The 18,138-nt window shown below is 38.4% G+C and overlaps 2 protein-coding genes across 3 annotated transcripts in view; one reads left to right on the forward strand and one right to left on the reverse strand.

Moving 5' to 3' along the window:
• The window catches only part of MKRN1 (makorin ring finger protein 1), a 22,346-nt gene extending 4,373 nt beyond the window's left edge, over positions 1 to 17,973 (reverse strand). Inside the window, exons 1-3 of one of the 2 annotated variants that reach the window (XM_026083856.1) lie at positions 17,955 to 17,973; positions 9,118 to 9,246; positions 7,208 to 7,434 (exon numbers count right to left, since the gene is read on the reverse strand). In XM_026083856.1, coding sequence (XP_025939641.1) covers positions 7,208 to 7,434; positions 9,118 to 9,239 — 349 coding nt within the window. In that variant the 5' untranslated portion in view covers positions 9,240 to 9,246; positions 17,955 to 17,973. Of the gene's footprint in view, positions 1 to 7,207; positions 7,435 to 9,117; positions 9,253 to 17,954 lie in introns of those variants that run through there. The other variant, XM_026083855.1, reaches the window with a different exon arrangement.
• Positions 17,800 to 18,138, forward strand: part of LOC112974649 (pseudouridine-metabolizing bifunctional protein C1861.05-like) — a 36,923-nt gene continuing 36,584 nt past the window's right edge. Inside the window, exon 1 of the mRNA XM_026083854.1 lies at positions 17,800 to 17,830. Within this exon, the coding sequence (XP_025939639.1) occupies positions 17,802 to 17,830 (29 nt within the window). The 5' untranslated portion in view covers positions 17,800 to 17,801. The remainder of the gene's footprint in view (positions 17,831 to 18,138) is intronic.

Consider the following 18,138-nt stretch of genomic DNA (forward strand, 5'->3'; position numbering starts at 1 on the left):
ATTAAAGATGATAAGCAATATATTCATATTTAGAACACTGGGAGTGAGAATACATTGTTTTAATGTAAAGAAATCCTTGAGTAACCCTACTCAAGTTATCCAAAGAGCATAATAAAAAACAAGGTTCATTTCAACCCAAGTTTCACAAGCCTTCAGCCTGAATGAACAGTTATTTTCTCCACTCAAGAAAACAAGAAGGATTTCTAAGTGCGATTTGTTCATCCTTCAGTCCAGCCAAGGCTGTAACTATCAAGGTAATGTTTCAGTGGTGAGTTTCAAACCCAATTACAGGCTAAGTCCAGCACTGGAAAATCTCACTAGTTCTCAGTGATTTAAATATATTTTTAGACAAACTCTGGATCAGTAACAATTAAATAAGGTTACAAATCTCTCATTGCTTTGTAAAGCATTTTGACACCAGTTAAAATTAATGGGCTTTTTTTCCCAGAAATTGCATAGCTGAAGCAATAAAGGTGTATCCAGCATAACTAATGCGGTCTGGAAACACCACACCAGCAGTTTCTTATGCACAGGTTGATTAGCATGTTGTTCAGGCTGAAATGACTTTCACTTCTAGACTCCCATGCATATTCTGTATTAACAATACAAGAGCTTTGACCACACCTCTTGCCAAACTAACTCGATTCTAGATATTCATTAAAAACAAAACAACCCCCCCCCACACACACACACACACTACTGTCCTAACTAGAGGAGGATCTAACTAAGGCAACATCTTCAGAAAATTCTTTTATACAAACAGACTCAGCTTTTCTTCATTTTTGGCATCAACCCCCAATTCAGAAGGTAGTCAAAAGAGCAATCGAGAACAAAAAGCCTTTCCTCCTAAACAGATATCTAGTCTGGCCTTATCAAAAGGTCAGCCTGAGTTAGGAATGTAAGCCTAGTTTTAAGAGACTCTGAACTTCAGGATAGTTCCATAGCATTCTAAGTTAACCATCAATTTTGCAAAAGCCCAAGGAAAATAAATTCAAGAGTTTCTAGGATCCCTACCTAAGTCTAAATTGAACTGAAATCTGTTTGTCTCGCTACTCTATTTAGATAGCTTCTGCTTACCACTTCTCCTTGTAGCTCTTGAACATATGCTTGTCTGTGACAACATAAGTCAAACAACATTGAGATCATTACATAATTAGGGTGATAAGCTAAGTTACAATACAAAAAAAGTCAATTCGAAACTTAGTATAACTTAACAAATGGAGGGGATCAAACCAGAGTAAACACTATGAACAGCAACTGGACTTCATTCACATAACCAGTAGCAATTACAAGAGTGAAAAGTCATCTATGCTATAAAAATGGAATTTTTTTTATGAGCCTTCTGAGCACTAGATTCAGAGAAGCAGTCGGATCAGTGAAAGTAAAGAAAGACAGAGTCTTCTCCAAAAAGAACCAGAGACTGCATGCTCACACACAAAGTTCTCATCCTCATGGAACAAAGACATATGACAAGCATTTATTAGCCTCTTAGCTTTTGGACACAAAGAGAAACTGAAAAATCAGGTCCTGGAGTTAACAGTTTCAGGGGAGAAGCAAGTATTTAAGATTAGTGTAGGAAAATGTTAACTCTCAAAATAAGTTCAAGTCTGCTTCTTGTTGACTTCTCTCAAGAAATAGGACCATCTTCAACTTTAAAGGTCAGTCATGCTGATCTTAGATCAATCTGTTTTATTTTTCAAAAACAAGTGAGTGACAGAATAACAACTAAACTGATTTTCAGTAAGTAGCCTTCTGATTTTCAGTAAGTAGTTCCCAACCAAAAGAGCAAATAAATCCTCATTACCTCATTTCCCCATGAGTTCCTATGGACTGACACTTTCTTTTTCCCCTCCCTCTCTCTTCACTGGGATTTGTTTGAGGATCCATGGTCTCCACTTTCAAGAGAAGCAACAAAACCATAACTATCACTGAGTTTCTATTCCCCTGTCATTTTACCAATGTGTTTTTTTCTAAATGTTGTTACAGACTTTATTAGTGGCTTAACATGACTGTTTATGAAGTCCTGTTTGACCCTAACTGAGGAAGAAGAGTTATTAGTGGATCACAGTATGTGTGGCCAGAAACCTAACAGCCAAATAAATACAGCTGAGTTTCAAAAGGATCAAGTGATACAGTACTTCTTTTAAAGGGGTTGGCAAGATGATCTTCTGCTTAAGGCAATCTTGTATCCTTGCAAAATGCATACTTCAAGATCAGATGTACATTTAAAGCTCTTAATAGAAAAAATTTATGAAGTCTCCTGCACTCCTCTGAAGGATATCCTTTGTCAAAATCTTAACCAGAACGTGTTTTATTCATTAAAAAATATATATATATCACTTGAGGTGCTTTGAGAACAAAGGCTGAGAAATCGTATCCTCAAAGACTGATACAGAAACACATTGATTTCCAATGCTGGCCCACAGAAGGAGAGAGCAGAGCTTCAAATCTTGGCACAAAGAGAAATCTAAACAGTTGTTAAAAAATACCCACACACATAACCAAAAAACCCTCACAAACCCTTCAATCAACAAGCACAATGTTGGTACCAAAGCCCAGCCTTGTCTACAATATCACCCTTGCACAGAAAAGTACAATCTGTTCTTGTTGCCTAGATGTCCATCCAGTAAGATACAGCTCTATAAATGTCAATCTTTAATAATGACTCTAGGTACTTCTGTAGAATGGTATGGTAAGTGGGAGGAAAATATGCTAAAAAATGACATACTAGTTTCCCACTTCCAGCCTTCTTTTAGCACTGACACTTCCTTTCAGCTAGAGCTGCATTTCCATGAAATAGAAAGGACAGCAGTATTTCCACTTCTGAATGTCTCACTGCTTCCATCATCTAAAGCCTTGCATATATACCTCCTATACCTACTGTACTGTATCTGCTATGGTTCTGCATTATATTTGAAAGCAAAAAAAAAAAAAAAAGAGAGAGAGAGAGAGAGAGAGAGAGAGAGAGAGAGAGAGATATACTACTGCAATCTTGTCTGCTATTTTCAAAACCACTATTCTCCAGCAAGTGGTTCCTGGAAAGGTATCTTCCCACTTTCCATTTCACAGACAATATGGTTAAACTCACACTAGGTACAAAAGTTATGACTATGGCACACTATATTACACTACCTTATTGGCTTTCATGCACCCCCCCTTCTCAACACCCAAGCCAATTCCAAAATTCCCTGCAATAATGTGCGAGTATGTCTCACAGGATGCATTAACCTTAGCATTTTAATTTGCATCTGAAGTGTGCTTTTGAATCAAATTTCTGTATGATCAATCCCTACTTGCTGTGCTTTGACTCACATCACAGAACCATTTCAGAGTATGTGAACTAGATAGCTTTTGGATCAAATTGAACCAACAGACATGCTCTAGGAGCTCACCTAACACACCTGAGCTGCTAGTAAACATTCAGCCTGTGGAACCAGACCAGAGCTAATCCAAAGCAAAAAGCAAGCCAAGAAACAACCCCACAGAGTGCAGTGTTGGAGCCCAGCTGTTTCATTCTACGTATCCTCTCCTAGTCTGTGCTACTTGCTAATATAGAGTCTCACAAAAGCTGTAACAATTTTGCTACAGAAGTTTTAAAAGCTCCTTCAAATCATGTAGCTTTTTAAAACTGAAATGCTCTGAAAGTAATGTGGTTACTAGCTCCCACTGAAATGGACAACAGTGGAATTTCTAGGTTAAGAGAGAGGGAGATTTCTCTTAAGTTCTGAAAAACCTCATGTAAGGCATTAAATATTACCTAACCTGTCAAGGTGAAGCTGTGCCTATAAAGTAAAAAGTATATGCTTTCAAGATGTACTAGGCCTTCTCCAGCTTCAGTCTATGCCACATTGAAATTTGCAGCTATTAAAAGGATTATTCAGAATACTTTTGTTCCACATACCTTAGTAAGGAAAACAAAAGCATTCAGGCCCATGAAATCTACCCCAGAAAGTTTAACATCAAATCTCTTTCATAAGAAACCTTCTCAGCTTCAGTTTATAAAATAGGGTAGGTATATTTGGCTAGGAGATTCTAATAGTAGCTATCCTCAATAACTTTGAGCTGCTCCTTCCTGTTGACAGGTCCAGCATTTAAAAGAAAAATGTAAATTCCTCTACACTGAAAGACAGCAAGTGTCTCCACTTTCTGCAGAAATTCGATAGATGAAATCTGAATGGGAAGAGAGTTGGGTTAGATACACATTGCTTGCCTCAGAAAGCAAAGACAACCAAGAAATCACTCATTGACAGTCAGGAATATTAGTTTCAAAGGCTGGTGAGTCTTCCCAGTATAGTGTCTCCAGACCAATCCTGAGTCTCTACAGCACCATTATTTGTCTTGGACCAGATACAAAACAGAATCTTCCATTCTCTTACTGTGACCACCCAAAACTTCTTCACTGTGCTATTAAAGGATGAACTTGCTCCTAATCCCCCCTCTGTGCAGAAATCACAAGCAGGTGCCTCTCAAAACATGAGAATATCATAGTAGATGAATTTGAAACTCAACAAGAGTGTCTATTTTTTTTTTTTTTTCATTCCTTTTGGACTAAAAAGTCTTTAAGGAATCTGATCAACCTTCTTGAATAATCTGCAGTTCTGTTTCTCTTTTCTCTTGCTCCTCCTCCCCAACCCCATATTTCTCCATGACCATTGTCCTGGAAATTCAGACTTCCAGAATTTGAGGGAAAGAACTTCCTCCTAATAAATCTTTGGTTTGAAAACATATGAATGGATATAAAATAAATCTCCGATGCCTCAGATGACTGAATGAAAGTCATCCTGTATAAATGAACTCATTACCTTCCATTTACACAACACCTGCTTTTACACTGGGACACACTTAGCAAAGACAAGTACCTTCAGCCACTCAGTTCTGAGCGTTTTTTATATTTCTGCCTTTCTGTTCTCCCTCAGTTATTCCAGAATATCTAGCAGCAGTAGTAACAGCAGAACAAATACGGAAATGGAGTATACCTGTATTTCAATAAGCCAGTGCCTGAGGAACTGTCACTATTTTCTTTGCTAGGCATTAAGATCATCTTCAAGATATCAAGTGCAGTCCCAAATCAGAGAATCATCTGCATTAGCAGAATGCCTTGTCTCATAATAAAAGATGAGCATTATAGCCTAAGCTATGCAAGGTTAAATTGCCAACCTTGAATCTTCAGCATTTTAGAAAACAATCTAAAATGCAAAGGCTTCTGGAAGCTTTTTTTAAACATGCAGTTTTAAGAAAAAATTGCCATGGGAATTAGCATCACATAGCACTGCTCAGTACAGAAACAGGTGAGCCCATTTGTACATGAAAATATATCATATTTCAAAAGATAAGAAACAAAGCAAATTTTCAACAAGATTTAGAGAAGAGAATGTTACTTATGCTGTGGCAGCCCTGAGTTTCTATTAAAAATATGCCTGACCCACTAAAAATAGAACTGCTTCAGTAAGACAAAGTGGGTTAAAGGTGTAACACAGTGCTCTTATGATTCAGGAATTCAAGGAGAAAGCAGTGGCACACCTGTAAAGTGTAAGATTAGACAATATATTTAAAAGAACTCAGGCTGTTTAAACTAGCAATGAATTAATTCCAGTGGAGGGCCACCCCCCCATCAGGGAGCTGAAGCACATGATACAAGAAAAGAAACTGAGCAAACTGGATTTGTTCACCCTAAAGAAGAGATCTTATTGCTGTCTTCAACTAGCTAAGGGAAAGTACAGAGAAAATGGAGCCAGAGTCTTCTTGGATGTGCACAGCAATAGTGCAAGAGCCAGAACACAAGCTGAAGCAGGGAAAATCCAATTAGATTTTAGAAAAAAGCTTTTGTGAAAGAAGTCAAACAGCACCAACAGTTGCCCAGCAGTTGTGGAATCTCTATCCTTGGAGATATTCAAAACATGACTGGACAAGTCCCTGAGCAACCTGATCTAGCTGACTCTGCTTTGAGCAGGAAATGAACTAGATGAAATTTAGATGTTCCTTCCAATCCAAATTATTCCATTTAGATTAGGAGATTTTAAAAAATATATATATTATTTTCATATATATATATATATATATATATATATATATCCCTCCCTCCCCCCAGCTCAACAAACACAGAAACTGTATCTTTTATGACAGTAAGGTGACACACTGAAAGGTGGGAGGCAAGTCTTTATTCCTTTGGACTACAATCAAATCACAGAGAGACCCAACACATTCATAATTTATCTTCTCTCCAAGACTAGCTAAGTGTTAACACTGCTGGACCATTCTCTTCCTCTCCATTCTTCCTCAAATCAAACCAGAGCAGGCTCCAGCAGCACCCTCTAACATTGAAGAGGTAATGTCTCTTTTCAGATCTGAGAGTCAGAGTAGTGCTGTGGGGGCAAAGGAGTACAATCTGAGAACTGTCTGACACAACTTCAAATTCTTCTGGACATAAAGTGTCTATTTTGGATCCAAGCCATTATTTGAATATTATGGCCATAAGTCTTCACTTGTAGAGAGCCAGTTATTAAAAACTGTGCTAAAGTAAACACATTCAGCTCACTTTTCCACCTAAATTTGAAGTCTCTGTGCTGTCTTTCTGCAGAGAATGCAGGTGACAGGTATGCTATTTAAACAGTCTGGTCCCACATGATGAGCTTCTTCAACCTCACTCTCAACATAAACTGTCATAGTATTATAAAGTCAAGTCTCAGAAAGGTAACTAGACAATGATTTTCAGCCTCTAGTCTGAATTGCTATGGGATTCATGAAAGCAAGCATTAGGCTTCAGTTCATTCTACAGGAATCTGCACCTCCACTGGAAAGCCTTTAGAAGGCTGCAAAAAAATCAAAAGGCAGCAATTTATCTTCCCAGCGCAGTGACATTCAAATTGCATCAAACATTATTTTCTTCTCCTATTGTATATGCAAACTAAGCTTCAAAGAAGGAGATTCACCAAGTCATTCAGACCCATAACAAGAGGAATCCAGGTATGCTGAGACTGTCTAAGTCTAAAGTTTTAGAACATCAGGATAGCAAAAGTAGCTGATGTGGAATGGTTCTCCTTCCCATGCCAGAGAGTTCAGGCAAAATGTAAGGATAGATCAGTTTAAACAATTCATAAGTATGAATAACTGTACTCAACAAAAACAAAAGCATTAAAATATATACACTCATTAAATATAAATTGTTGACCCATGACAGGAATTTACCGTTATCCCATGATCAGCTTACCACGTCCACAGTATGGCTGCCCAGGGACAAACTCTACAGCATTCACCCAGTCTTCAGCACCTACTCCTGCAGCTGCCAGATTTGTATTTTCAACCTCTGTCTCAGCAGTACTTCCTTCAGCTGTTTCAGAGAGTGATGCGAGGTCTGAGGATACTGAGGGGTAAGTTTTTGCAGCTGGATTCACAGTAGTCACTTCTTCCTGTTTCAGTGGCTTGGTATGCTCATATCTAACAAGTTAAAACATATCAACTCTTGATGAGAAATACCTCTATACAGCAGCCTTATGGACTGGAAGTAAATTGATTAAGATTTAAAACACCATTTTGCAGGAAGAATTGGCTTGGAAGAGAAAGTCACTGATGACCCTTTATAAGAAAGTGCTTCTTCCACTTGTGTAACCTGTCCACACTGCTTAAGGAAACGGAACGCGTTCAATGATTTTGTAGGAAATGGAGCAACATACTTCAATTACTGAACTTGCATAATGTACAAATTGTGCATGTCCAAAACTGGTCCTACAGCTATTATACACATGCAGTATCACTCAATGAGAAAAATTAAGTTTGTTCAGCTTTTAGAGGAGAAGACTACAGGGAGATACTCCTGTCTTCAACTACCTAGTAAGAGGATGTAGAAAAGACAGAGCTGGAGTCTTCATAGAGGTGCAGTGATAGGGAAAGAATCAATGGACACAAGTTGCACCAAGGTAAATTCAAATTAGGCATCAGGAAAAAAAGAAAAAAAATTGTCACTGTGAGAGTAGTTAAACACTGGAGCACGTGCCCAGGGAAGCTGCAGAATCTCCATCCTTGAAGATGCTCAAAACTTGACTGGACAATGCCCTGGGCAACCTAAGCTAAGTTGGCCCTGCTTTCAGGCTGTGTTTGGACTAGATGACCTCCAGAGGTCCCCTCCAATGTAAATGATTCTTTGATATTTTGTCTAGATCTTAGCATCTTGCCTCATTCAGATTTCATGTTGAACTTTAAGAATTATATCTAATGCCTCTTGCAACTTACTCAGAACCCTGTAAGTCCCTACCCACCACCACCAAGAAGATGTCAATTCCCTCAAAAATCTGTCTTCCAGTAACTGGTAGACTACAAAGGCAGACCTGTGATTTTTTTCCCATGAAGTCTTAGATAATTGCTGACTGATTTCAAGGAGGAAGGGAATGAATTCATGGAGATTATATGAAACAATTAAGCAACTGTGATTCATCTTCCTCGTGTCAGACTGAAAACAAAGAGATGAAGCATCACAGTTCTTATATATTAAAGAAATGCTCCCAACCAAATGTCAGCTTTGAAACCTAAGCTGTGAAGCACAAATTTTAAAAGCAGACCTTCAAGAAAGCAGCACTGGCAGATGTACAGAGGGCTATCTTTCTTATACATAGTAACTGTATAATGAACATGAAAGCAAAGCTAACTATGAGGTACTATATAAAATCATGATGCAAACATTTATTCATGCATAACAGCTGACAGAATGTTAAGACTGCCGTAAAATTTTAATAAAGTGGACTGAAAATGACACAGAATATCCCTAAGCCTTTGTAAAGCTTTGTTACACTGTGAAAGCATCAGTTTTTTGTGTTCATGCTTTTCCTTATTTCAGGGTGATGTTATGTTTTAATAATATAGGGCCAATTTGTAAAGGCAGCATTTTATGAAAACCTTTTTTCTCTCTTTTTGCCTCACTTTTGCCTATTTATGTAGCAAAGCAAACACTACAATATTTAGCAAGAGAAGATAGTCTGCAAAAAGAAGTCATTTTTATAAAATGTTGATGTTGCAATGGAGGAGGAAAATACTTCCAGATTTGTTTATTGTCTTTCTGTGAGCTTTCTCCTCAGGGACTCTAAAAGAAATTACTCCCCTAAAATATAGTCAATGGCATTTCTTTACCTGCAACGATCTCCGTAAGCACAGCATCCTCGCTGATAATACCTGCACACCATGGCAGACTGACTAGTGGAGAGGTCATGGGAGTAGCGACAGTTGCTTCCTTCCTTGCAAACTCCATGCATGAAATATCTGCAAGAGAGAAGATTACCATGAATTAAGGAAAAGAATTGAAGCTGTACACACAGTATTTGGATGATGAGTTATTTTATACGTCAAGGTATGCTGAAATAAGAATTATTACACTAATAAGTCATAGGAACATGTCCAAGTATAAACATACAAATAAGAAAGTCTGAGAACAGAGGAAGCCTTAGTCACAGCCATTCTAATGGACAATACATTTACAGACTTATGCTTATAAAAAGCCAGTCAAAAATTGCAAATCTTATCCTGGGCTGTGATGCAGAGAGGAAAGAGTCTTGGAGTAAGCCCGTGGGGACATAAAGTAGCTGTGTTCCAGCACCAACAGAAACATAACAGAAGCCCACTACCAAATTCAAAACTGAAAACAGCCATGCCTCAAATAAGTTTCCTGGGTGGCTTAAATCTATTCTGAATTTATGAGCAATTCAACCAGCAGTAACTTCCTCTCCAAGACTGCAAATGACATTTGCAATGGATGGTTACATCTGACAAAATTCACACATCAGTTTTTGCTACAGGAGCCAGCAATCATTAGAAGCACTCTGCTTCAATATTGTGCTGCCTATCCAGCTTTAAAGAATTCAGTTCAGGCTCAAAGCTTTTGAGGACAGTTTACCAAATGCTACCAGTTTTGTCAGTTTCAAAGTCACATCAGTTTTCAATCAATACATCATTATTGGACATTCAGAGGCTTTAGGCAGATATTTGTAGCAACCTTGCTTTCTGCTCTATCTAGATGAAAGCATCCTACTTCATATATTATTTATTACTTAGCCCCATGTTAGAAGTCCCCTATTCATCTTCAGGAGTGTAAAGAAGTAGAGGTGATGTGCTACTGCAGTTCAAGTTAATCCAGAAATTCAAAGTTATAAGCACACAGAAATTATTGTTTTTAACATGTCAAATAATGCAAGTTTAAATTAAGTATCCTCAAATTCAGCTATTCATGAAAACAGAACAGTGTTTTTCTCATTTGGTTTAAATTTTAACCTAAAGATATGAGCTTCTTTAAAATTAAGATACTGTAACTATTTAGACTCAATATGCTCACAACAAAACAACAACTGAAAATGTAACAACTTAAAGTATGTTTTTATCAATCAAGTTAGTATTTCTAACAACAAAAAAAACAACTATGTAACAACTGCAACAACCAACATGATTACTAATTCTGTAGTTTAGAAAGAGAAGCATTGCCCCTGAGATATCAACTAAGTTGCAAACTTGAGCTTACTGAAAATATCAAAGCCTAGTAATTACCAAAAAAAAAAAAAAAAAAAAAAAAATTAGGGCTTAGGTCTCATACAGATTCTTAACTTGCCTATACAACACCACTTGTGCAGATTCAGAAGCAGATTATACCCATCTAAGCCTATCTTGCTGCTGAAAGGGCCAGTTTGCACACCTCCCGTCACACACCTCCCCCATTTTGCATTTGTACTACTGCTTACACAGCCAGCAGGACCAGGTCCTCCAACACAGCTGACTCTGCAGCCACACCACAGCAGGGCCAGCAGAAGAGACAGCAGGATCACCTTTCAGCACCATGAGCTAAGATTAGGTTAGCTTTTTGCAAAACAGCACATTCAAGTCAACACTCCAAGACTTAAAAAGTGTTAAAGTAAAGTTGTTCAACTGCATGAACTTCTGCTGGGCACTTAGACTGCCATATTTTCAATAAGATAAATCAAAGTAAAAAATTCACTGAATAACATAACCAAAGCTCCTCCATACCAACCTTTTGCTTTTCATTTGCAACTAGGTAAGAAGGAGTGCAGTATGTTAACATGGCTTGGCTAAAGTGTGACACAACTTAGTTTTACTGCAGTTACAATTATTTCATTATACTTGGAATAAGAAACCCAATGGAAAAAATCTATTAAAATTGGATGCCCTCAACGAACTTTTCTCCCTTCTCATGAAGAATTTCTCTTATGATGGCTGTAACAAGCTTCACTTATCCTCAAGACAACGCCTAAGCAATATAGTACTGTCCTCTTGTTTGTCTCTAAATGGAGCGGTAATCACTGACAAAGGTTTTGAGACTATTAGAAAATTCTGTGAACCGTAATAAAAATTGAGCAGTTCCTATAGCATTGTATAACTATATTTCACAATGAAAAGGTTAACACTACTGAGCCAGTGAGAAAAAGATATTCTGAGACAAAGGAAGGAAAAAATAAATAAAATAAAATAAAATAAACCCACAGGCTTGTCAAAATATTAACAGAGGAAGAGTTGCTTCTGAATAGGATACTGTTCACTTCATGAGCTTACAGCAGATAAACACACACTGAAAATAAACATTGACACTTATCCTAGCTTTCTCATCCTCTTCAGTTAATAAATAAATAAAATGAATGAATGCCTAGCAAGTGCACTAACTCAAAAGTTTGGGTTTTTTTCTTCCATTGTAGGTAAGGATTACTTACTGTAATCTCCAGAATGAGGTGCAAACAAGAAACTAGAGGTTAAATAATTTGCCCAAACAAGAAACTAGAGGTTAAATAATTTGTCACAGTGATAATCTACTCTAAGAAGTATAGCATGACAAGGAAGCTGAATATCAGGTGCATCGTAATTCTAGCCTCTAGTTTGCATGATACCAGTATTGCCTCAGGCAAACCACAGAGTAATTTAAGTGACTGCAACAGTCAGACAAAACAGATTTAAACTAGCATAGCTACTACTATATGTTACAAGTGAATAAACTTCTAAAGTAATATGCCATTGAACAAATACGATTTAAAAATGCTGCAAGTACAAAGAGAGGAAAATCAAGTTTCTACTACAGGTGAAAAGAAGGCCAAAGAACATGAGGCATACGTGGATGAAGATGCAACAATACAAAGACAGACATTAATACTTACTCAGACAATGAAAAACAAGCACGTTTTTCAAGTACAGTCAAAATCAACTTCTAAAATACTGAGTGCTTGCCACACTCTTTAAAGCCTCCACTGGCAAGCTGCAATATCCCCAGTCTTAACACCCTTTAAAAGTTCAAATATTCTACAACTACACAAGTCTAACAGCTGAATAGACTGGAAAAAGACAGTGACAGAGATGCCCATTTTATGGCAACAGAGTTCAGCTCAGTCTCTTTCTATATTTGTAGTCAAATACTAGTCAACTAGGAATATAAGGAAACTTGAGGTGAGTCTTAAGAGGGCCAATTGCCCCACGGTGTATTCAACATACTAAGAACATAAGAACCTAAAGTAGTTTCATAAGCTACCAGTTGACACTTACAACCAGGCTGCAATTCACACCTCAAAACTATCACCTGCCTGTACACTAAATCCACATAGTAAACCAGATTAGAAACGTGATCCTACATAAAAATAAATAATAAACCAGACCACAGTTTGCAGAATTTTCTCCCCAGACAGATGAGTGCCCTAGTCAGGTTTGCCCAGTGGCTACACAAACAGCCATGCCAGCACATGCCACACTCCCCACCTCCTAAAAACATCCCCCTCCGCCCCCAAAAAACAAAACCCACCACACTCCACAAACAAGTGTGTGGAACCACAACATAACTGGAATTTCTGGCTTGCTTTAAGGGATGGGAGTCAAACCAGCAGGGTCAAAAATAATTCAGGGTAAGCGCTTGCCAGTAGTACTTCAACAACTGTTACGTTCACCCTTTGTTTGCTTCCAAACTGCACCGCTTCCCTCCTGTTGGGGCATGGAATTTCATAGCCACCTGCTCACCCAGATCAGGAAACCGCTTCAGATATAACCTGACATTCCTTTTGCTGCCCCCATGGTTATTTTTAATCTAGATCAGATCACTGTTCAGACTTACTGCACAGCCACACAATTACTTGAGCCAACAGAGTGTTGGTGCACCACTAGGGCTGAAATAAGCAACTAAGAAAGGCACCAGCTTAAAGTGAGGACTTCTGTTAAAAAGTACAACATAACTGATCCTAAATACATAAGGCTCAGATTCAGGCTCTCCAACTGCTGGTCAGACAGAGCTCCCAAGTCCCTTTCCTTCTCTGCTAGCCTAAATTAGAAGAATCTTTGCAAATATAGATTCATGGTAATTCTGAAAGTTGTCACAATTCATTATATCAAGATGGTTGGCTACAGGGGGAAAAATGATTCTCAGCACTGAGTAACACAAATTACCTGCCACACTCAAAGACATGTAGAATAATATTTGAAATTTGCATTTTGTCAAATACATAGAGAATACACATCATTTCTTTTAAAAGAGTAAAACTGGGTCAAGACAGGTATATAACTGATTTTTCTCTAAAGCATCTATGATGTTGCCATCCAGTAAGTATTTATTCTTGCAGCAATGCAGTCTGCCTTTCCCATTCAGTTACACTAGTATAAACTGGTGAGTCTGCACAGGGAACCAGACTAGAGAACTGATCTGGGCCCAGCCAAGGAAAGAAGCTGTGGGGTTTGTTTTTTTGTTTTTTCTTTTTTAAACACATATCAACTCTCCAGTTCACTGCATGACTGTACAACACACGAGTGGTACCAACACACCCAACAGTCATCCAGGAAGTAATAATTGCCTGCACTGTCATTGTATCACTGAAAAAATGTTTCAACTAATCCTGATTTTCATGGGGGACGGATACTTAAAAGAAGTCATGAAAATCAGGTTTTGCACCTGTAAAAGCCTTAAATTGTAGACAAGGTCTAGGTTTTTTTTTTGGGGGGGGGGTTGTTTTTTTTTTTTAAGTATACAGAAGATACTTGCCCAAGATTATAAAACTAATCATCTCCAATAGCTCTAGGCAGCACAGATGTTACAGAGGCTAAAACCAGATCACTGGAATACCTAATATTTTTATGGTTTATCCAGGTTTCGATGACCTTGATTTCAGGGATGCTTTACAGTATAATAACCTACTGAAGACTTTTTTTCCTCCACTCTAAGTGTTAATCACTTCCATTAATTGCCACAAAGCTGGACAACAGCATTTGCAACCGTCTTTATCAGGAAGGCAACACAGTTTTGAACACAGGTAACTACAGTCTAAATCTGTAACAGCTTCTCCCAGAAAGTCTCTTTCTATGTTTTAGAAGTCTTAGCCCCTGTAAACCTACTAGTGATATACATATGCTACACTTCATTCCCATAGCTTTTGAACCTTGTAATAGGCTTGCTTGTTTAGAGGTGGGTGGGTTTTTTTAAAACTTTAGGTACACTTAATTTTGGTCCAGGTCACACCATTTTGTTTATTAAACTATTGTTTTTGCCTGGAGTGTCATAGTTGGCAATAAACCCAAGGCCCCTACAAAAATGGAGACATTTTCATAAGTGACGAATGGGGGAGCTCAGAATAGGGATCAGCTACATTCATTAGCTTCTTTAGGAGCCATATAGGGAGACTGAGAATTCCCAGGACAGAAGGTAGCAGGGAACAGACAAGACACACTGTTCTAGCCTGGCAGATAGGGCCTTCAGCCAAACGAGTAGCTGAAGAAATTCTACACGAGTTGACAACCTTAAAAAAAGAAAAGAAAAAAAAGTAGGTCTCACTACCCTATCCCTTCTGCCCATAATCTCTTTCAGCAAGAAACTAGTGCGATCTAAAAGACAGCAGCTAAGAAAGGGCAATAAACGCAGGCTTTTAAGAGGTTTGTGCTCCACACCTTACCATTATTATCACATTGAACTGAGCATACTTTACCGATTCAGATTCTTCATACTAAGAATGCATAAATACTTGCTCTAGGTTCTCAGAAAGAACAGGGAAGATACAGATAATACAGACAACTCTCAAGATACACCAATTCATTGCTACAGGGTTTTCTGATTGTTTGTTTTCAGTTATTAAAAACATGAATGAAATGATCTACAAAGTCAACTCATTTAGTTAAAGTAATGCTGTGTGAAATCTGGAAAATAAATATCAGTGAAAAGTCTTTGGGAAAAATGTTGGCTATACCACTGCTTTGTAAAAACCATACAACCATCTAAACCAGGAAGGACAGGGAAGCTTAATAAGGATTACCATTCTTTTTCTTATTTCAAACACACCAGCTAATGAAAGGATCAGAAGTATTTATGAAGTTGTTTTATTCTCCTACAGTATATTCCAGATTAAAAGATTATAAATTATTACCCACCACAAAAGCCTTGAAAACTAAACCACAGTAGCAATGTTAGAAAATGATTTCTCATGCTCCGTTAAGGAACACAATGAATTCATAATTTTTACGCTCAAGCTTTTAAACCTTAGCTTCAGGACAAGTATAAGGGTAAAGTGTGCAAAACTGGAAATCTAGGAGAAACCAAAGTCCTTCATCTTACTCATTGTGTCTCACTCTCAGATGAGAATCATCCATTCCAATGGACATCACGCTGACATAACAAAACTGACTAGTCAGCCAACTTATCATTCCAAGTATTCAAAGGAGCAGCAAGAAATTACTTTTCCAATTTTAAGACTTCCACTTCTGCTGATAAAACAGGAATATTCTTTTACCAGCCATAAAGTGTGAAGTATTTATACTGAAGGGCCTACCCACCTCCCAGAAGTGTTTCAGGCAGCATTTTCTGTCACCCATATGACAATTCAAGTAAAGAAAGCCTCTAAACAAATGGAGTTGTGCAGTGTTACTCAAAACAGAAGCTGCTGTAGTTACTAGGTTGAAAAAACTTTTATTTTAAAAAGCTATTAAATCTCACAGTTAAATCCTCAGGCTCATTCACAAAGGTAAAACATGGTATAATACCAAGAAATACAGTCTCTTCATAAGCTAACAAGGAATACATCCTATTGAGACCAAAATTAAATAAAGAAGAAAAATAAAAGAATATTCTTATCACAAAAATTATTTCTTGGGAGGGTAACAGAGCACCAAAACAAACTGCCCAGAGAGGTTGGAGTCTCCATCCTTGGAGATATTCAAAAGCCATCTGGACAGGGTCCTTGGCAATGTGCTCTAGGTGACCCTGCTTGAGCAGGGGGGTTGGACTAGATGATCTCCAGAGGTCCCTTCCAACCTCAAGCATTCTGTGATTGTGACATTCCCAACAGCTCAGTCAGATTATCAATTCCATTTTAAAAATCTGAGGAAAGCTATTCAACCTACAACTTGAAAAGCCGACTAAGAAAATCAATAGGATAAATAGAAATATTACTCAAAAAGAACAAAGAATCAAGAGGAGTTCAACAGGTCTAAAGCTGAGACCTTACTTTTGATTAAGCTCACAATAAAGCACGCTAACCATTACAAAGTGTAGCTTTTAACTTCCCCCTAGTCTTAAGCATCTGTAAAGATTTATTTGTTAGGCAGACTCACTGCATGGTACTGACATCAATGAACACGAGTGCTTATAAACTGTGACAGTCACTGTTTTTGTGTCTGTTACCTGAGCAAAAAAGATACCACCAATACATTTCACTCTTCAGAAATAATGAGGCAACCTATGTATTAAGAGCACTATCCTCTGCCCTTGCAGCTCACTTAAAGCTGAGCTAAGCAGAATTTCCAGTCATTTCCTTATCACTGACCTACTTTTAAACAGCCCCATATCAAATATTAACCTGGCTGTTCATAGGCAAAGCTCAGGGAAGTACTCACAGAGAGTTCAGAAACAGTGTTTCTTAAATAGACACATTAACAGTGCATTAGCCAAAATAAACAGTGCTCAACAGTTAATAAGAATGCTTTAGATACTGCAGGGAATACTTAATAGCACAAAAGCAAGACTCGGGGAGCAAGCTCCCTGTGATTGCCAAACAACAGTTCTTAATATCACTATTTGAAACTACAATTGGCACAAATGGGAAAATATGCAGAAAAGATATAGATATGGCACCAAAGTGCCTCTTCCTCTCCTCCCAAGATGTTCTTTTATGATACCAAGTGACTTAGAATACACTTGTCCAGCAATATATATATCAAGTTATATGTAATTTACGGATTTAATTTAAAAAAAAACACTCCTTGAAATTAATCTTGGATTATCATATAAACTGATTAGTATATTTCCATATTCACAAAAACATATTTTATATTCAGTCTGCAAACAGATCAGCAATATAAGTCCAGAAGTAGTCCACCGGGCAAGCCTTACAAGATGTGGTATATAATCTGCATTTTCCCTTATAAAAGATTGATCAGATTTTATTATGGTCAGAAATACATTTCAAAGCAAAATGCAAACGGAAGATGATGTAGCATACAGAACCTTAACGTAACACTGAAGTAGCAGCATTCCTTGCATTTTTCAGCATATCATAACTTATCCCCATTCTCTTATTCAATAAATACAAGCTCTTAGCTATATCAACTCTTAATTCAATATTTTGCAGTTACTTTTACATTATTAAATATGAAATCAAAAGGACAAGAATGTAATCAATTTGAGATTTCCTGCTTCATCGCATTCTCTGGAACCTCGTTACAGGTCTTTCGTTCTACTGCTTATATTTAACACACACAGAAAGCGCGGCTCTCCACACCTCATCGAGAGCCGCCAGCACACGCAGCTACAGCCGCTCCTGCACGCGGTGACTGCATAGCGACTGCAAAGGGACAGACAACTTCCACGGATGAACCGGGAAAGCCACGGACCAGGAAGGTAATTCCCCCCCCCCATACACACGCACTAAACCAAACACAGCCGACACGCCACGGCCACCGCGGCCCTCCATCCCGTTGCGAGTGGGCCCCCCTCTCGGGGGACGACTAACCCCAGCGCATACCAAGGGCCAGCACTTCCGGGACGAGTCGCCCTCGCCTCACTACATCCCCCACAAGCCCACATGGGCATGGCCGCGGCCGCCGCAGGGCGCAGTGGTGCCCGGAGCGCGGCCGCAGGGCGCCCTCGGCGCCGGCCGCGGCCGTTCCCCCCCCGCCCCCACCGCTGGCAGCGCCAACGGACTAGAT

Source organism: Apteryx rowi, unplaced genomic scaffold (assembly GCF_003343035.1).
Source record: "Apteryx rowi isolate R43461 unplaced genomic scaffold, aptRow1 scaffold_62, whole genome shotgun sequence".
Taxonomy (NCBI): domain Eukaryota; kingdom Metazoa; phylum Chordata; class Aves; order Apterygiformes; family Apterygidae; genus Apteryx; species Apteryx rowi.